The following is a 19,451-nucleotide window of genomic DNA, read 5'->3' on the forward strand; positions in this document are numbered from 1 at the left end:
CTAAAAATGACGCCGAGGAGCGGCGGAAACAATGTACTGTGTATAGAGCACACTCTGTAACTGTAAGAATTCAGCTATCAGCTTAGGAAATTTAGAGAACATATTTTTCCCACCGCCTGTGCAGTGCATTTGTTACGCTTGTAATTGATAAAAAATCTATTGCGTGGCACGTTCTTTGGTCTTAGGTCTTTATACATCCTGTATAATTGTAAACAACGTGTGTTCTTGCTCTGATCATCGGCAACGGTAAAAACTCTAGGCTTTTTGGTTTTCGTATCTGGAATGTTAACAAGAAGAATAGAACCACGATCCTCTATAGGAGCTATCTGCATATCAACTAATTCGGCAGTTCTAGAACCTCCTGCGATACCCATTATTGTAGCCACTTTTATTAGCAAAATTCGTGTATTCTTTTTCATACAAATTTCTTGATTTTTCTGGAAGCAAATTGTTGGTCGCCGCTTCAGCAACATCGCCCGTAACAAACGTATCTACTTCTGATGCCGCTTCCAACGTTGGTAGTTAGTATCAAAATGAGAGAAGATGTCTCTAAGGTCCAGTTCCGTCAGTTGCTTTCAATTTATGTCAAACTATTTTCGAAATGAAGAAAAATTGTATATGCATTGCAAGATTAAACTGTTTTTTATTTTCCTTCAAGGATATTAACTCACTCGGCTTCGCCTCAGGAAATAAAAAACTCATTAATTTTTTTACATAATCTGTATACCGTATGTCCAGATTGTTAACGGACAGATTACTGCACTCACATGTCACATGTTGTCAGCTGACCAATCAAAAGTGTCAGTATTTGTAAATTCACCAATCAGCATACAATTACGTGATAACTGCATACTATGTGCCAAGCACTTGTGCAGTTTTCAATGCAACACGCATTCGAGTTATTGTTACTCAAAATTATCGATAAAATTGTGATGCACTTATTCTATATTATAATAGTTATATAATATTATAAATTGTAACTGATAATCTCGGAAACTACTGGACGATTGTTATCAAATATTGGAGTATCATGTGTATGGTAAAACACTAACCAAAATTTTTCTAATCATCACCACCAACAACATGATGACATTCCCTTAAAATTTTTCATAGCAAGTAGTGTTTAAATTTTATGAAATAACATATTCCTATATTCGTTTTGTTCAGATTTTTCCCAAGGCATCCAAACTTTCACAAAAAAAAAATCCAAAGTGCACGGCAAGCTTTTGTACCAGTATATGCGGAGTTCGTACAAGGTTGTCTATTATATATTTTTTTATTGATCAAATGTCTAGAATGCTACATCCCAGTGTTTTATTATTAGTATTACACTGCTTGTATCGAAACTGTCATACGTGATTTTGCTGAAATAAAGTTAATCGGAACATTTTTAAATAGGAAAACTCACCGACACATACTCGTACAAGCATAATCTTACCCTTTATCAATACAAGGTTGAGGATAAAGACACTCCAGAGTTCAGTCCAAATATAAACAAGTGCGTTTTCGTAACACAATGCGTTGGAATGCTAAACGGTGGCGGGGTAAGGGTGATTAAAATGTGATACATTAATGAATTTAGAAAAACAAGTTCTACAAAAATATCTAAAAAAATATATAGTTTGTCATTAAAAAATAAGTGATATGTGGTAGAGAAACAAAAAAAAATTATAGGGTATCAAAACGAATTTCTTATACGTTTACTGGTAATACTTCTCTATATTTATTTTAATGTACAGAGGTAAAGAAAAGTTTCCAAAATCAAATTTCTTATTTTTTCAAAGAAGCGCGATTTATTGGACTGTATTTCAGGGGCGACGGAACTCCTGTCGAAATAACTATCGACCAATTTTTACTTCCCGAGCGTAAGCTTAGGAAGTATAATAATCGAGTCCATCGGACGAATAGCCACTTTTATAATTTCTTGACCCCTAGGAAACGAAAAAATTAGTCTCCCCTGTCTGTCTGTCTGTCTAGTGTCTGTATCCATTTTTATTAGACACGTAATCTCCTAAACTGCTGGACCAATTGTTGCCAAATTTTGTACGTATATTAAAAATATCATGTAGATGATTAAATGCTAACCAAAATTTTGCAAATCGTCCCCACCAACAATTTGATGACGTCATTTAAAAGAATTCTATGTTTATTTGATTTAACTGTTATTAAAATTATAGTCCTATAAGTTTGATGTACGAATTCGCTTTGAGTTTTTCCGTGACCGTGACCAAATTTTTACAAAAACATAATGCACGACAGAATAACAATTTACCATTAGGGTAAGGCATCCCGGTCGTGGTCTAGTGGTTAGGAGTCAGGAATGCGGACCGGACGTCGCGTGTTCGATTCCAAACTTGGCCCTTCGTGTTTTTTTTCTTTTTTTCTCTTTTTCTCTCACATTCTTTATTATGTCTGTTTATGACGTCATAACAAATTTTATATTGATGAAATTACCTCACTTTCTCGAAAAGATGAGAATACGTTCCTCTTTATTTAAAAATGTAAAACCTCGGAGGCGCCAAATGTCTTTTCTTAAAAATGTGAAACCTGCTCGGGGGCCCCAAATGTATTTTTTAAAAATGCGAAACCAGATCGGGGGTCCCAATTGTCTTTTTTTAAAATATAAAACCTCTTCGAAGGCGCCAAATGTTTTTTTTTTAGAATGTGAAACTTTCTCGGGTGTCCCAAATGTCTTTTCTTAAAAATGTAAAACCTTCTCGGGGGCCCCAAATCTATTTTTAAGAATGTGAAACCAGGTCAGGGGTCCCAATGGTCTTTTTCAAAAATATAAAACCTCTTCGGGGGCGCCACATGTGTTTTTTAAAAATGTGAAACCTTCTCGGGGGTCCCAACTGTCTTTTTTAAAAATGTAAAACATTCTCGGGGGTCCCAACTGTCTTTTTTTACGTAAAACCTTCTCGGAAGCCCCAAATATATTTTTTTTAATGTGAAACCTTCTCGGGGGTCGCGACTGTATTTTTTTTAAATATGAAACCTTCTCGGAGGCCACAAATATATATTTTTTTTTATGTGAAACCTTCTCGGTGGTCCCAATGGTCTTTTTTAAGAATGTAAAACCTTCTCGGGGGTCTCAAATGTCTTTTTTAAAAATGTAAAACCTTCTCGGGGGCGCCAAGTGTGTTTTTTAAGAATGTGAAACCTTCTCGGGGGTCTCAAATGTCTTTTTTTATGTAAAACCTTCTCGGGGATCTCAACTGTCCTTTTTTAAAGAAGGCAAAATCTTGTCGGGAGCCACAAGTGTCTTTTTTTAAGAATACTAGTTCTTCTTGAGGCTCCCAGCTGTCTTTTTTGCTATTACACTGTGACTAATACCTTCTATATTATCTTTACTCCATAGAGATTATCACATAAAATAAAATTCCCCAAAATCAAATTTTATAATTTTTCAGAGAAGCAGTATTTGTTGAGCTGTACTTCAGAAGCGAGGGAAGTTCTGTCGAAATAATCAATTTTTAGGTAAGGAAACAATCATATTTAAAAAGTTTTGCACATATGTGTTAGTCACTTTTCTGTAACAAAAATATAAAAATTCGAGGGCTACTTCTACAGCACTTCCGTCGTCCCCCGGAATTTTATTTGTGGCAACCTCTAAACACTAAAAAAAAGTAGCTTACGCTTTGGAAGTAAAAGTATGATTATCATTTTTAGAGATTCTTGTAGAATTTGTGTTTGTGGATTCATTATACAAAATTCACTGTACACCTTGTAAAACTTTTATGACTTAACCGGCTTAAGCCAAACCATTCTTATAATGGACACGATCCGCAAGGATTATTACTGTCCATTATTGCAATAATGGAGTTGTAAAGTTTTACTAGGTATATGTGAACTGAGTTAAGTTATACAATAACCAGTTTGACTTATAAGGGTGCTTTGGCTTAAGCCGCTTAAGTCATAAAAGTTTTATGGGGTGTATGTCAAGTGAGTTTTTATAATGTCTCATAATTTAGTCACACACACTCCGCCCCTCCCTTTGATTCGAACGCAGTATGCTACGAAAACAGACTATGCTAATTTACAGTTTTTGTAAACAACATCATTTTAGCGTTAGTAATGATTATAATAATATTATAATGTACGAATATAAAAGAATAAAACATTTATTTTACAATCACGTATTTAGCTAAGTATAAATGTAAAAAGCGTAATAACGAGTCCTGTCCTGAATATGGTTTCTAGGATTCTCTAGGTAAACCGCCCGGCGACCGGCTAAAAGAGGTGGGGTCATAATTTTCGGTACGTTGTAATCCGATTAGGGTCGTCTTTGTTGCTTAATTTTTATGATTTCCACTGTCCGGTGGTACTTTGCAAAAACTATATGTATATTTGGTCCGGCGCAGAGTGCGAGGGAATCGGGTGAATGGTCAAACAATTGTTCCTAATATATGAATGCTTTGGATAAAGTGCAAGGTTGTGCTTTCTCTAGTAACTTTTTCCATTGGAAAAATTTCCCATCAACATTTCAACAAAGTCACGTGTGTCAATTCCGATACTGTGATGAGATTTTCTAGAGTATATGTTTTCTTTTGATAGGTACCAAATGTATTCCAATAAGTTTTTTGGAATTATTGTTAAAATAAATCTCAACAAATCTGGTACCAAAAGACAGTTTAATTTGAGATAAGTTCAAAAACGTTTTAAAATATAGGTGTCTTGTTGTGTAAATGAGCCTAACATTGTTGAAATTTATGCAGATGTAAAAGCAAGGTGATTAAAAAGTTTTGTGCAAAATTCCAAAAAAAGTTAAAAAATCAGCGATTCTGTAAATTAATCAACCTGAACAAACAAATGTACTTAAATGTTGTTCAATTTTTACAGACATGTTAAGGCAAAATAATTACAAACATTTGTACAAAACTAGTGGAGGTGGTAATTCCACTCTGCATATTTAAATATAATTGCAACTGTAACTCTAAATGTGTTCTCTTGGACGTGATTGCAGAGCTTTTTTGAACACATCCCCTGAAATGAATCAAGTGAACAACACTTCACAACACAATGATATGCTGTCCCGTAGTATGGTACTTACCTGTATTTACTCTGTCAAAAGTGCAAACACTGTAAAATTCTAATGACATTAATTTACACCTTTGTTTGTAGCCTAACTTCACATTAATAACAGTGACTTTCAAATGCTTTGCTCTTATTAATTAACGGTGAATTACCGCCGACCTCAACTTCTTAAGAACTTTTGATACATTTACCATGACAAAGTGCCCTTTAAAGTTTGACAGTTCGTACCTCAGTGTGTAAGTATATAGCAAGAAATATGAAATGCAGAAAATGTCATAGTTAATTAATTAGTGGCGTTTCACCCCCATTGTGATAACCACAAAGCATGAAAAACTGAAACAAGTGAAATAAGTAACTCGATACTTCCGCGCCGACACATTCAATTAAACCATCGTGTCACGGTGCCCGAAAAAGTCATAACTTCTCCTCCCTCGCTTAAAATTTATGAGAAAACTAAATGGAATTATTGTACCTTCCAAAACTTATAATATATCTCGTCGAAACGGGGCCGAAGTTAATTAAACTTTACATCTCCATCTGATAATTAGACGTTAGAAAAGTGACGTTCCTCTTTAATTACCGAAGCGACACGGCCCGTATTTTTGCCTTATTAAAAACGGAAAAACTGGAGAGAGAGACGTCGGCAAAAATGAGAATACAACCCCATTACGTTTTATCATGCGGAAAGTCGACTTTTGCGGATTTCCTTCTGGGAGACGACCGTTTCCGCCAGAACATCAAAACCACCTCTGCTCGTTCAGAATTGTTTTGGTTTTGTCGGTTCGCCCTACACGACGGAAATAGGGAAAAAATTATTGATAAATTTAGCAATTTGCCCCAGCGCTCTTCAAGGGCCTGAAAATTCGGACGGTTTTTCCTGAAAAAGCCGTCCAACAAACCGCGCTGTCAGTCAACTCCAAGAAAAACTACACTCGACTTGCAATCAATCATGGCTCCCCTGATCGCTAAACTGATCTTGGTCTAGTACGTCCTCGCTCCAGCTAATGATTTGAGATAAGTACATCGATACTCTGGGGCACTTTTTCCATTAAGGGTTGAAGATGCAGCACGGTTTTATTGATTCCTCTCGTAAAAAGTTTTCAAAGTTTATTATAAATATGTATGATATACAGTGTGAATCTTGAAATTTTTTGTTGACTTTAAAAGCTGCGGCGTTATCATTTTTTTTTTTTTCACTGTAAACTTATGTTTTCACATATATGCTAAAAGACAAGTTATAAAAAAATAAAAGCACTAGAAAAAAAATCACCTTAATTATACCGGGTGACCATTAATGATTGTAATTTTTTGTATGGTTGGCAACAATTTTAATATTTTATGATGGCATACCTGATTGTCAAAATGAAATTTATGACACCAAGTCACATCACGTTTGTAAGGCGAGTGCTGTCAAGGTTGACATCTGTGAACTGACATGTTAACCCAAGAATTTTCTTCAATCATTTATAGTCACCTGGTATTAAAATCTTAACAAGCACATAATCTTCTTAAATGTGAACGAAATTTGTTTCATCAAAAATGTCTATTATATACAACTCTATAATTCCTAATTGAGTCGGGTCAAGTAAGGTTAGCTCAGGTCATTAAGTATACCTAATATCAAATTATAGATGTACCTATAGCATACCATATGATCGAAAAAACTTGTGCAGTAAACTATGAAATTTATTTTTTAAGTAATGATGTAAGCATTTCAGCTATTTGACACTGTAGTTGACAGTTATTTGACGATAAATGTCACATGTCAACCTGATTAACAAGAAGACGAAATGCAATAATGTTGCCAAAAAAAGCATGTTATTTTTTGGTAGACGAGTGTAGCATTATTACAGCTTGCTTGTTTCCTACCTTGTAATTATTATACTCATTGCGTTATCGTAAAAAATCAGGAAATTTTAAGGTTAATCAAAATAAACGTACGGACTGCAAATTGGAAACAGAGTAACGGATTACTCAAATGTAGAGTTTTTTCTCACTGTCATTGCTCATGTGAATTCTTATCTGCAATATCTAGCTGGCCCTTTGCGAATATGGACGTAAACTTTAGAAATGCGATTGTTATTCGCATGTCGCGTGTTGCAAATAGAACCTCATGAGGAAGCGTCCTCGCGCTGCGTAGTTTGTTTTTCACTTTTTTTTTTTTTTTTGATCGATTGTTCATATTTAAATTTGATTTGGGTATTGCCAGCCGTTTACTTTACTTAATATTTCGCGTTTCTTTTTGTTTGTTTTGTATGTAAAGTCTGCGGTGTTTTCAGTATCTGTATATAACTTTGTAATGTTTGAAGTCCTGGCGGGCTTATTCCACAGCTTTTCCCTCCTCCGGAAGGGAATACACGATATTTTCCTTTCAACTTTGTCTTTATTTTCTTGCGCTTTTCCATCAGCAGTGTATTTATTTGTAAGAACGAACGCGTCCGGTCATTTTACAAATCACAACCTAGGTTCCATTCTGGTGACAATCACAGTTCAAATTTTGAATTTTCTCGCGGGTTTTATAATTTTGTGGACGTGTCTAATTTTGGCGGGAAAATTAAATAATTCAAAAATTATCAAAAACGGGTATCACAGTTTTGAATTAAGAATATGGGCAAGTTGTCAATATTCCTTTAAAACATATCCCTGACTTCATTTAATCTTAAAATTTTGTAAAACAAATCCCAAAGCTTAATATATTTATGTTGAATTATTATCGCAGGCACCAGATTCTCAGAGTCTTTTGACCTACTATATCACTCCAGATCATGTCCTACATACGAATTTTGTTCATTAATCTTTTTTCTTCTTGGTACTCGTTTTACTATGTCATTAAAAATAACCTCTCAGGTAAATAAATAGGAAAAAATAAGAAGGATCTAACTTCACAGTGCAATTTACAGTTTCGTTTCTTACCGCTTTGAAGTTAGCTTTTGATTTCAAAGAGGTCATATTTATGATTCTAAGCTTTCCTTTTTTTATTAAAGGATATATATTATCCATTTCAAGTTTGAACTAAATCGAAACATGACTTCAGCGATATCATTTATTTACCTATATTTCGTCTTTATGTCTTCTTTTTCCCCTGTTGTTATTCTTCCGTCAAATTTTCGGCATTTATTTGTCTTCTTTCACGTTAAACCTGTGACGTCAAACTGCTTAAACAGGCGTTGCGATAGGTGGCGGCCAGCCAGCTAGTCGTGTGGGTGGGTTTCAAAAAAAGAGAAAAATTATTAGGGCGCCACGAGTTCGTTATAACGCCCCTATCGCAATCGTCTAATCCTGTTTTGCCTCCCCAAACTTGAAAAGAGCAGCTAGCAACCCGCAATGAGGGAAAAAAAAAGGAACAAATTTATATCTGCAGTCTATATTGTACGGTAAACAGAAAAAAAGAGTCTAGTTAAATGATGATAATGACAGATAGTGTTTCTAAAATATAATCCAAGAAGATCCAAAAATCGATAAAGCTTATCGAAGACCAAAAAAACAGTGAAAGTTGTACAAGGGTGAAATTGTTACGTTGTGAGATTGTCACACAATGAGTGACACGTAAGTCAATATCAACTAAATGTATAAACAAATAAATAAGACCAAGTTGTTATTATATTTCGCGCACTTTATCGTCAACCGATGTTCGTGAACGTACCTTATATCAAACGCAGAGCGTATCAGCTGAGTCGAACGGCGTCTTATCGGTAACGTGATATGGAAATAAGCGATAACGCAACCAACCAACAAAATAGCGCTCCCAAAATAACAACCGGTGCACAAGTTATACCACAGTGAGGTGAAGCCCCAACTGCAGGACTACAATAATTAGGTAAGTTACACAAGAAAACCTAAATCAAAAAAAAAAGGTGAATAAAATCGACAATGGCACACAAAAAAAAATGCCAAAATTAAACTGTTACAACGATGTTATGGTATTATCGTAATATACGCTCGCACGATCGTAGGTAGGATGGTATTCCGGGTACTTATCGTTCCGGTGTCCTCCACGTCACCTTCAGCTAGATGGAAGGGTTCTCCTCAAAAAGGATTCGGGAATCCGGATTTAAGTCATAATCGAGCAATCACAGCAAGACCCCGAAAATCGTGGCTCCAGGAGCTGCTGAATTTTCCTTTAGCGTCCAGGCAATGAAGCACCAAACGAAGGGAACTTGGTGGAAAACTCCGGGTGAGTAGTACACACCAATAATAAAAGCCTAAAAAAAACGAAGTTCTAGAAAGTTCGCCAGGAAATTGACAATGGGGCACAAATTGGTTCATCGACGAGAAAAGTTGAAACTGTGAGAATATTTAATCATTTTACCTCTGGATGGGCGAGGCTGCTCTAGATATTGAGGGTGTGGTGGCGTTCAAAAAAAAATCCAATAAACGTTGCGTGCTTTGCAAGCACCTTTTCCTCCGGTTTTTTCCAAAATCCGACACAATAAGTCGTTTGAGTAAGACCTTAGCGACAATTACTCCAAGCAATTTCACCAATCTAAACTTTTAGGTCTCTCAAAGCTAAAAATTCCGGGAACAGAATTCGCACAACCACACAAGAAGGTTAGCAAAAATCTAACGGATGAAGATATTTTTTTTTGCCTAAAAAAAGTGATCCGTCATCAGCAGAAGCCTTCCCGCCTTTTTAGGAACCAATTAGAATTAAGTTTATTTTCGACAAGATGGTGTCAATTCCGGTGGCGCTGTTGTTCAGTTCGAGTCAAAAATCCCTAGTTCAGATGACAAGGCGACAGGGTTGCCAAAAGATGATGACGTGTTTTGTTTACAGTAACCTCAAATGGTGAACAACATAAAAGGTTTGCGATTCTGGCATAAATATAATAAGTGTAAACTATGATGGAATGTTTAATAAAACGGTATCCTATTTTTATGCCGTTACAAACCTTCACCCTGTTTAATTTCTATCTTTAACTATCTTTAATCCTCTGTTCTATTTTTCTTTGTTGTAGTGATACTTCTATGTTCCTTTTCTCACTGTATTTTTAAATACTTGTCCTTTGTTTTAAAATTAACTACTGAACTTCTCATGTATTCTAGCATCGTTTTCCCTCTGTTTAGCTTTCATTGTTTTTTTCCTATACATTTTTCTACCACCTCCTCATCGTTTTTTCTCTTATCCCGTGCCTTCTTTTCTACAATTTGTTTATTTCAATATTTAGTGTCCGAGTTTTTACGAGTAGTCATCACAAAAATTGCCCTTTAGGTCCCGGACCTATGAATGACCGCTTTGGGAGGTGAAGAGGGTAATTTGAAAAACGAGGCGGGTTCACTCCATAGGTGATCTACTAACAAACTAGTGATAAATACAGGGCTTTTATAAATGATTCTAAGGGCGTAGTTGGCCATGGATTTCAAAAATCCCACTTCGCTGAAACTATGTCCGTGATCACGGCCATATACAGGGTGCCGCATCCAAGTCTGGATATAGGGAATTAACATGGGAATTGGTTTTTATTTTATGATATCTCCCCAGATCACTTTAAGGCTATTATTGAGTGATGCCTTTGTGGAGGTCGAAGAGGGCTATCGGCCAGTATTTTTTTCAAATCGTTGCATCGCGGTCATTCACTGTAAAAAGGTTTTAAAAATCGTATTTTGAAATTCGCGCCCAATCCGATTTGTCGCGAAATGTTCCGTCGCACTGTCGAAGTTCGGCGATCGCGTATTTGGAGTAGCCATACAAAATCCAAATGTCAAAATGAAATTAGAAATTTTTCTCAGAAATCAACGAACAACTCAAACTGGATTCTTTTATCCAGTGTGATGATTATTGTAGGACAAATTAAACGGAATAAATGCACAAATTGATCCATTCATTCATCATAGTGCGCGACCCCGTTAAACGAGCTATCTCGGAACTACACTCAGACTCAGACCGTATCCAAAAAGCCCGAGATGAAGACTTCGAGCAGCTGGTCTTCCTCAAAACCCCATCGGCAGCATTTTGACATGTACCGGGAGCCCTCAAGCTAGGAATGTACTCGCGCTGCCTCACTCAGTTAATCACTGAACGACTCAAATTGAATTATTTTATCCAATATGACGATTATTGTAGGTCCATTTAAACGGAATAGATGCACAAACTGCACAAAATATTTTATTAGGTTATGCTGCTGGTGCTGGTCGAGTCTTTATTACTAAAATCTCATTAAAATGCCATGGTCTACTGCGATTAGATGAAAATGCGAGGGCCCGCTTTTCTTATTGTGTGATGATAAGATTTACCATCAAAACAGCTGGCGCTTTTGAAGAGAACCTTTTAATGAAGCATTTAGATAACTACAAAGAACAAAACTTAACAATTGTTGATGAATGAAGTAATGAAATATTGTACGAATCTGGAGAAGTATTGCACTATTTTGAAGAATTGCTCAAAAAGACTGCTCTCAGCAGCTGTACAGTAAGTAACCCGATCTTCAAAACTCCTACGCGTGTCGATCAGCATTTGAGTTGCAATCTGAAGACAATATTGCTGGACTGCTTGTTTCAGCGTTCTCTGTTTGTATAGCTGGTATTGTTTGAATACAGATGGTCGTGAAAAAATCTCCAAAGAAAAAATTTAGATCCGGCGAATGCACAGGCCAATGGGGCGGTGCAAATTTTTCATTCCAACATTGCGGGAAAATACTGGTTCAAATAGACAACATTTATGAGAGCTCTATGGCTGGAGATTTGGTCCTGGATGTAAAAGACCTGCTGCAGATGCCGCACCCTTCGAGTCTCAGGAAGTATTTGCTGAGCTAGCATATTGTCCTACTTCTGAGCATTCATTCGGGATTCGATGAAAAAAAGTGCAATGACATGATATCCTAGAAGCCCCAGTCATACACTGACAGTTGTACGCCATTGATAACGATACTCATGGACCACGAGAGTTGTGTAATGCTTAAATTTGATCGTTCTGACGATTATAACTTCCCTAAAGACCTAATGAACATTCGTCAGTAAAACAAATGTTCCTGAAAAACTCTCCATCAGCCTAGATTCTCTCAAGCGTTTCTTCGTAAAACTCCATACGTGAGAAGTAGTCCTCAGGCTTCAATTTTTTGTCATGATGCTTTTTGAAACTTCTATCCCATCTCTCTAAGATCCCTAGAAAACGTTGTGCCCACCTGATTTTATTTACTTTTTATAACCTTTGAAAATAAATGTAACTTTGCTTTGTGAAATATTATTTTTATTTTTGTTGTTGTTAACAAAATAAACAAATAGAACAGTAATACAAAAGTTTCTGAATCCCAAAACACATTCGTAATAGAGAAAAATACTTTAAAATGTTGATGAATCAATGTTCTACATTTCTCTCTCAAAAATTTCTTGTAACGAACATGCTTCCAGGTGGCAAAATTCCATCCCTGCTTAACGAATGTAAAATCAATTGACTTCCAATCTTTAGTGATTCGTAAAAAAAGTGTGAAATTTACCCAAATTACCTACTAATTAAATTAACCGTTGAAGAACAAGCAGGCCCTCGCTTTTTCATCTAATCGCAGTAGAATATAGCATAACCTAATAAATTATTTTGTTCAGTTTGTGCATTTATTCCGTTTAAATTGACTTACAATAATCATCACACTGGATAAAATAATTCAGCTTGAGTTCGTTGATTTCTGAGAATAATTTCTAATTTCACTTTGACGTTTGGATTTTGCATGATTAATTCAAACACGCGATCGCCGAACTTCGACAGTGGGACGGAGCACTTCGCGACAAATCGGATCGGGCGCGAATTTCAAAATACGATTTTTAAAACCTTTTTACAGTGAATGAGCGCGATGCAACGATTTGAAAAAAATACTGGCCGATAGCCCTCTTCGACCTCCACAAAGGCATCACTCAATAATAGCTTTAAAGTGATCTGGGGAGATATTATAAAATAAAAACCAATTCCCATGTTAATTCCCTATATCCAGACTTGGATGCGGCACCCTGTATAACAGGTCTGCGAACTCCGAGTTTAAAATGGTCTTTTTTCAAAGAGATCCCAGAAGGCCACGGGAGCTTAAAGTTCCTAGCGCCGTCTACTGGATACTATGATGAAACTGTCCACAACAATGAATGAAATTTGCGTAAAAATGTCCTTGAATGCAAGTTGTCACAAATGTCAGCTTTATAGGTTAGGTTTTGTGACATCTTTTTGAAAGATGAGGGGAAATATACGTCAAATGTCATGTCAAACGTCAGTCGATAGTGCAAATAGTACAATTAACTACCACATGGTGGCGGTCATCTTAAGCTCCCACAACCTACTACGATACCAGTTTTTAAGCGCCCGTTTTATGAAAATTTATGAATGGAGTTGAAACACCTTACTTATACCATTTGCCAAGATGGATGCCAATAGTAGTAGTCAGTCCGGTACGTCTGCACAAATCTGCAGAAAATGTAAATCAAAAGTTGTCAGTGCATTAAAATGTATATCGTGTGATAATGTGTACCACCTTAGTTGTGCCAAGGGTGTATCTTATGTAAAAATTTTGGACAGTAAGTCTTTAGTTTGCTGTGATAAAGTGAAAATGCCTCCTGTTGTGTGCGAAGATTCTGAGTTTTTTGAAGCAATGGAACAAATGAGTGGTCCTGAGAAAAAGGTTGATATTGCTGTTTTCAATTATATTATTAAACAAAAAGATGAAATTATAAAGGAGCTAAGGGATCGTGTAAAAACGCAAAGTGAGATGATAGACATTTTGATAAAAAGTTCGAACAACTTGGGAGGCTCCACTGATTGTAGTTTATCATCAATGGACGCTTTTTCGAGTAAGACTATGAATAAAAACGTGAGTGGTGTGGAAGCAAGAAAAGTGGTAAACAAAAGTGAACCTGAAATACGGAACACTATTATTTATCCTAATACGAATTCATGTAATGAAGTTGATCTAAATAATTCTTCAGACAATGGTAAAAATCCTTCTGAGAAGGAGGTAACAGGTGTTACTTTAAAACGTCGGCCGAAAGTAAGTAAGTTAATTATTGGCTCAGCAGATATAGCTTCTAGTTCAGGTTCGTCAGATTTGTCATCGAGTGATCATGATTTCGTAGCTGTCACCAGAAAAAAAAGCAGTCATATACATATTACAAGAGTAAACCCTAATGTTGATGTGAACAAGATTACTGACTATATCAAATTTAAGTTAAAATCCCATGAAGAAGTGCTGAAAAATAAACGTCTTCCTGACTTTAAGCTTATTAAATTGGACTCTAAATTTCCTGAGTTATATAGTTCTTTCAAACTTACTATCGATTTTGTATATCAAAATGATATTCTGGCTGCATCTTTTTGGCCCAAGGGTGTAGCGGTAAGGAAGTTTTTTCAATCGAAATCCATACATTTACAGCATAACACATAATTACAGAGTGTCAGAATTTTGTTCTACTCTTTTTTATAATGAGCTATCCTTACTGTTCTATTTTTTTTTTCTTGATGTTTAGATATATTTTGCAGGCATACGTTGTATTTAATTATTTATTTGTAAGATAGACTACTATTTACTTTTGTTTTGTATTCTGTAATTGGAGATTAATCTCTGTTGAGTACAATAAATTATTATTATTATTATTATTATTATTATACCACCGTGTCCGTGATTATGCATCATTATGACAGTTCTCACTTGTCACATTTTTCAAATGCGAATTACAATAATTCTCGTTGATCCAAGCTCAAAACAACAAAACAGTAATTTTCAAAACTCTTGGTGGTTGCGTACGAAAATTTTGCTTTTGTGCGAGGAAGCGAAGACTGTGAAAATGGTTTATTCTGTTGAACAAGACACTTTCATCGTTATGTCTTGTTATCGCAATGGAACTTCGTAAATGAAGAGTTAGTGCATTCTGTAACCGCTTGTAAGCAAGAATATCTGGCCAAATACCGTGGTTTAATAATCCAAGAAACATCGTTAAAGGCTCACATTCGAGATGTAATCAAAAGATTTGTTCGAAATGGCGGTATCAACAAAGAGAAATCTCGTGGAAGACTTCATCTGAGGATATTGTTGATGATTTGAGACGACTTGAGATATAATAATTTATAGAAACCCTGTATATAAATGAGACCTTCAGGGTAGAGGAATACCCGATCACTGAATTAACCGCGTAGATGAAGTGGAATCGTAGGCAGGGCTCTATAGGACAGACTCTCCCAGTACGGCACAAATGGCCCGAATACAAGCGAATAGGAGAACCTAATAGGGTGCTTTGTGAATCTCATACAAATTGTTGGGTCAATGCAGTACGAGAGCAGAATAATATGGATTAGTATTGTTACGAGTAACTAGCCCAGTGGTAACTTACGCGATAAGCGTCATCTGATCGAGAGTTGAAGATCGAGGAAGCGGTTCTTCGGCCACATAAGGACGGTGGTGGAAACTCTTGAGCCGAATTGAGCTCTCAATGGACCAACCAAACGGCTGATAAACGATATTCAACTAACACAATTCTAATGCGGTTTGCTATTTATAGGAGTTTAAGACCGTGCTAACGAGTTGGGGGACAAGTATGCCACATTCTTGCGTTATTAGGATAAAAAAAAAAACAATGAGACTAGATAAACTTGAATGCCGATGTCTCCCTGAACCCAGGTCATCCTAGATTTTAGTTGGCATAGAAGTATTTTCATTGGTGCTGAATGCATTATGTCTATATTTGAGTAAAGAATGCATCATTCACGTCAACTGTTAAATAATTTGATTGGTAGGTCATAATTTTATGCCCATGTATGGCATCAGAACAAAGAATCGTAATTTCTGCTCATATTTGGCAAAGGAATGTGTTAACTTAAGTCTTGGAAGAAAGTCTAGACAAGAGATCAAGAGTGTGAATTTGGAAAGCAAAGTAGTACATGATTCTAATAGCTAAGTTATTTGGGGAAGACTCTAGAATATGCACTTTTTGGTACTTGCAATAAGAGGTCGCTTTACAAAAAGGCGACTTTGCGTTATAATAAGGTTAATTTAAAGACGAAATTTCCTGTCCACCACACTCAACATTTATTAATATCTATTAGAAAATATAACAAATAAATTTAACTTTGTAGCTGTTTCAGTGAGCCTAGACTCTTATATTAACAACGAATATACAATATCTCAGGGGGTTAACAAGTTAATATAGTCGTTGCACCCAAAATAATCCTTAAACACAAGAAAAGTCTTTGCACACGAAAATAATTTTTGGACGAACTGGAAGCTTTGTTCCGGTCTCTCGAAAAAATGCCATTGGCGGGCGGCGAAGTGGATTACCACGGCGGCATCCTCGATAAAGTCAATGCCCAGAAGAGTTCACACATCCGGAGCAATAGCCAAACACACCAACTGGGTTGAGACGGTTTTGTTTTGCAGCTGGATGTTTATTTTTGTCGTTAGGACCTCCTGTTGCTGCGGATGACCGTCGGCCAGCACGATGGTTAGTGGAATTTTAATAAAGGTTGCACTGGAAGCGCGGAGATGATCCCTGAGTCCTGGAATGGCGACGCTGACTCGCGACCCGAAGTCAGGGAACGCTGTTCCCCATATTCCTTTTGCGCAGATGGCCACTTCAGGGCGCGGCCGTGGCGTGGGTGGTTAGGTTTAAGCTGCAGAATCCTACCTACTGGGCGGTCAGCACTGGTGCTTGGATTGCAGGTAGTGCATGAACCCTGGCCTTTGGCAGCCGTAGCATCGGAGTGTCCATGAAGCGGTGGCTGCAGGAGTCGTCCTTTTGACAGGGACGACCTGGGGCCGGCAGCTTCTTTTTTTCTTCCTACATTCGGCCATGCTGTACGGCAAAATTCACAGCGCAGTTTCTTCGGTCCACTAGGTGGTGCAGGAGCAGCATGAATTTTTTCAGCAAGGTCATCTTCGACCTTGCGGGCACCGATCAAGAGTTCTTCAAACGTAGTGATAATGTTGCGGGACATTTTCTCACGGATTTCGGCGCGTAGTAGGCCAAACACCATGTCCAACTGTACAGCTTCTTCGAGGGGCTGCTCGATTTGTGAGAGCAGACTCCTTTTTTTTGTGATAAAAAGATCCTTTGGCATATCTGCAACCTGTTTGTTTTCGAATATCTCTAGGTAGATCTTGTAGGCGGCTTTCCGTGGAGCGAAAGCCTGAACTCGTTTCATGGCTTCATTCCATGTTCTAATTTGGAATTTGACGCCTTTCCACCAGGTGTGGGCCGTTCCCGTGAGTAGGGGGGAAGACCTTCCAGGGAGTCTTCGTCGCTGATCCCCTCAACTCTGCCAAAGATGGTGGCTGAGGTGACAAATTCTTACATTTTGTCCTTGTGAGAAGAAAAGCCTTTGCACACGAAAATAGTCCTTAAAACACGAAAAGTCTTTGCACTCCGACTCGTAGACCCGGTGGGTCCTCCCTCTGGATGCGCCACTGGATGCTTAACTCGTCCAAGAAGCTGTTCACTCCCGACCACCAAGACCCCTAGGATGCAAGGCGATGCTGAAATGAACAAAATGCTATCGAGCTTATAAGTTGCTCTAGCATGTACTTCTTGTTGTTTTCAGATCATTCAAAGGGCTTCTTTATTGGGTAGCCGGGCGAAAGTGATGTGAGGGCGTTAGCTGACAGCGCTGCCTTGGGGTGAATGCAGGTAGTGCCTGAGGGTAAATGGTACTGCCCGGGGGGATGCGTGATGCGTGGGTGCGCTAGAGGGAGCTGTGAGTAGTAGTAAGTGTTTTACGGGCTTAAACGATTCTTGATTTACAACCTACATTTTTTTTTCCTAATTAACAAAAACCAAATAGATACATTTTATAAACCAAATAACTCTTTTTTTTTCCTAAATATTATTACTATAAATATTTAAACTCCTTTACTGTGTCTATGATTCGATCTTCCCAACGCCACGCTTTTTCCTCCCCTTTGCTCCCTTTTTTTCTAAACACCATCTCTTCTTTTATACCTTTCCCCTTTTTCCACCTTCGTAAATATTTCCTTGCTTCTGTTTTTAAATCTCTGCATCTGCTATCTCACCATCTGTTTCTCTTTTCTAACTTTCTCGTTACAATTTCTTTCTTATGGCTGCTTTTTCAATTTCTTTTTTTAATTTTTCCATTTTATTTTCAGTTCCTTTTTCTTTAAATTCCACTTCCAACATTTTTTTTTTACAATGCTCAATTCCTTTTTCATTCCATACCCATATCTTCTTCTCTTTTCCTACTTTATTCCTTAAGCATCCGCTCCCTCTACTTATGCCCCTCACTTTTACTTCTAGTGGCATGTGATCTTTCTCCTATCTTGAATGTTTCTACCTCTTCTTCTGCTAATCCGTTTACTATTACGTAATCTATTACCGATTCTCCTCTTTTACCTATCCAGGTAAATTCCCCCTCCTCGTCCCCTTCCTTCACCCCATGAAAGACTTCCCAACCTCTTTCTTCAATTAATTCCCATAGCAATTTACCGTCTTTGTTTTCTACTTTATCTTTCGATTTTCGTGTGTTTTCCCCGTCTTCTTCCCTGCTTTTGTTCCCTATTCTGGCATTAAAGTCCCCTCCTAACAGTAGAAATTCTTCTTCGGACTCTTCGATTTTTTCTTGTATTTCTTGTTTCGTGTTTCTCATTCCTCTACTATATATTGTGCAGATTCTCCATCTTTTTTATTTACAGTCAGTTTTCTTTCAACCCCTCTTCTATTTCTTTTATATCTTTCTTCACTCTTGTTATGATTCCACCTTTTGCTCTACCCTTGCGTTTTTCTTTTTTTGCCCCTTGCAATTTCCACTCAATTTCCTTTGGCAACACGTCTTTCAGTTTGTTCCAGTCTCTCTCTAGTATCCATGTTTCTGTTAGTCCCACTAAATCAAAATTTTTCACGTAGTCCCAAAATACATTATCTTTCTTTTTCAAACCCGCAAAATTCCAAAAGAGTAATTTTAAACCACGCTTATCTTCCCCATTCTTCTTTCCCATTCCCCTATTATGTACAAAATCTACATTCTTAAACCTAAAGTCTTTATTTGTCCTATCATTACTACCCCTCCCCTTTGTGTTTCTTTCTTCGGTTAGTGCTGACTTCATTTGAGAAATTTTTCTTCCAATTTTCCTTTTATTTTCATTCCATGTATACATTTTGTCCCCTACTTCCAGCTTCTTATATCCCACCCTTGTTGTGTATCCTTTTTTTCTTTCCTCTTTAGCTACCTCCCTAATTCCTTTTTGAATTTTTTGCACTTGACTGTCCATTTATTATCAATATATATTCTCTTTCCTCTCAGTTTATTTTTATTCTTCATCACCTCTTGTTTTTCCTCCCAAAGCGTCTTAAGCAGTATTTTCTTGCTTTCCTCTTTCCCTATAATTATTGTTTCCAACACTTTTACTTCTACCTCAATTTCTTTTTTCAAAAATTCCTCTACTTCTTTTGCATCTGTTTTTTCCCTTATTTCCATACCCGTAATTATGAAATTGTTTCTTCTTTCT

The 19,451-nt window shown here is 36.9% G+C and overlaps 1 protein-coding gene and 1 long non-coding RNA gene across 2 annotated transcripts; both read left to right on the plus strand.

Annotated features, from left to right (window-relative positions):
- Nucleotides 1-8,708: 8,708 nt before the first annotated feature.
- LOC135128980 (uncharacterized) lies at nucleotides 8,709-9,926 on the plus strand. The gene is made up of 4 exons (XR_010280484.1): nucleotides 8,709-8,851; nucleotides 8,988-9,208; nucleotides 9,258-9,476; nucleotides 9,530-9,926. It is a non-coding gene; the product is annotated as an uncharacterized LOC135128980 (long non-coding RNA).
- Nucleotides 9,927-13,028: 3,102 nt separating this feature from the next.
- LOC135128990 (uncharacterized) lies at nucleotides 13,029-14,576 on the plus strand. Its single transcript, XM_064056070.1, has 2 exons — nucleotides 13,029-13,994; nucleotides 14,050-14,576. The coding sequence occupies exons 1-2, from the start codon at nucleotides 13,371-13,373 to the stop codon at nucleotides 14,077-14,079; spliced, it is 654 nt and encodes a 217-aa protein (XP_063912140.1). The 5' UTR covers nucleotides 13,029-13,370; the 3' UTR covers nucleotides 14,080-14,576.
- The last annotated feature ends 4,875 nt before the right edge of the window (nucleotides 14,577-19,451 follow it).

The sequence above is a fragment of the Zophobas morio genome, unplaced genomic scaffold (genome assembly GCF_036711695.1).
Source record: "Zophobas morio isolate AGI-343-1 ecotype UQ-CSIRO unplaced genomic scaffold, CSIRO_AGI_Zmor_V1 ptg000014l, whole genome shotgun sequence".
In the NCBI taxonomy this organism is placed as follows: domain Eukaryota; kingdom Metazoa; phylum Arthropoda; class Insecta; order Coleoptera; family Tenebrionidae; genus Zophobas; species Zophobas morio.

Excerpts from the sequence above, each read along its gene's own strand:
- LOC135128990 (XM_064056070.1), top strand. The coding sequence starts at position 13,371 with ATGGATGCCAATAGTAGTAGTCAGTCCGGTACGTCTGCACAAATCTGC. Across the intron at positions 13,995-14,049 it reads CTTTAAAACGTCGGCCGAAA|ATTTGTCATCGAGTGATCAT; the intron begins GTAAGTAAGTTA and ends CAGGTTCGTCAG.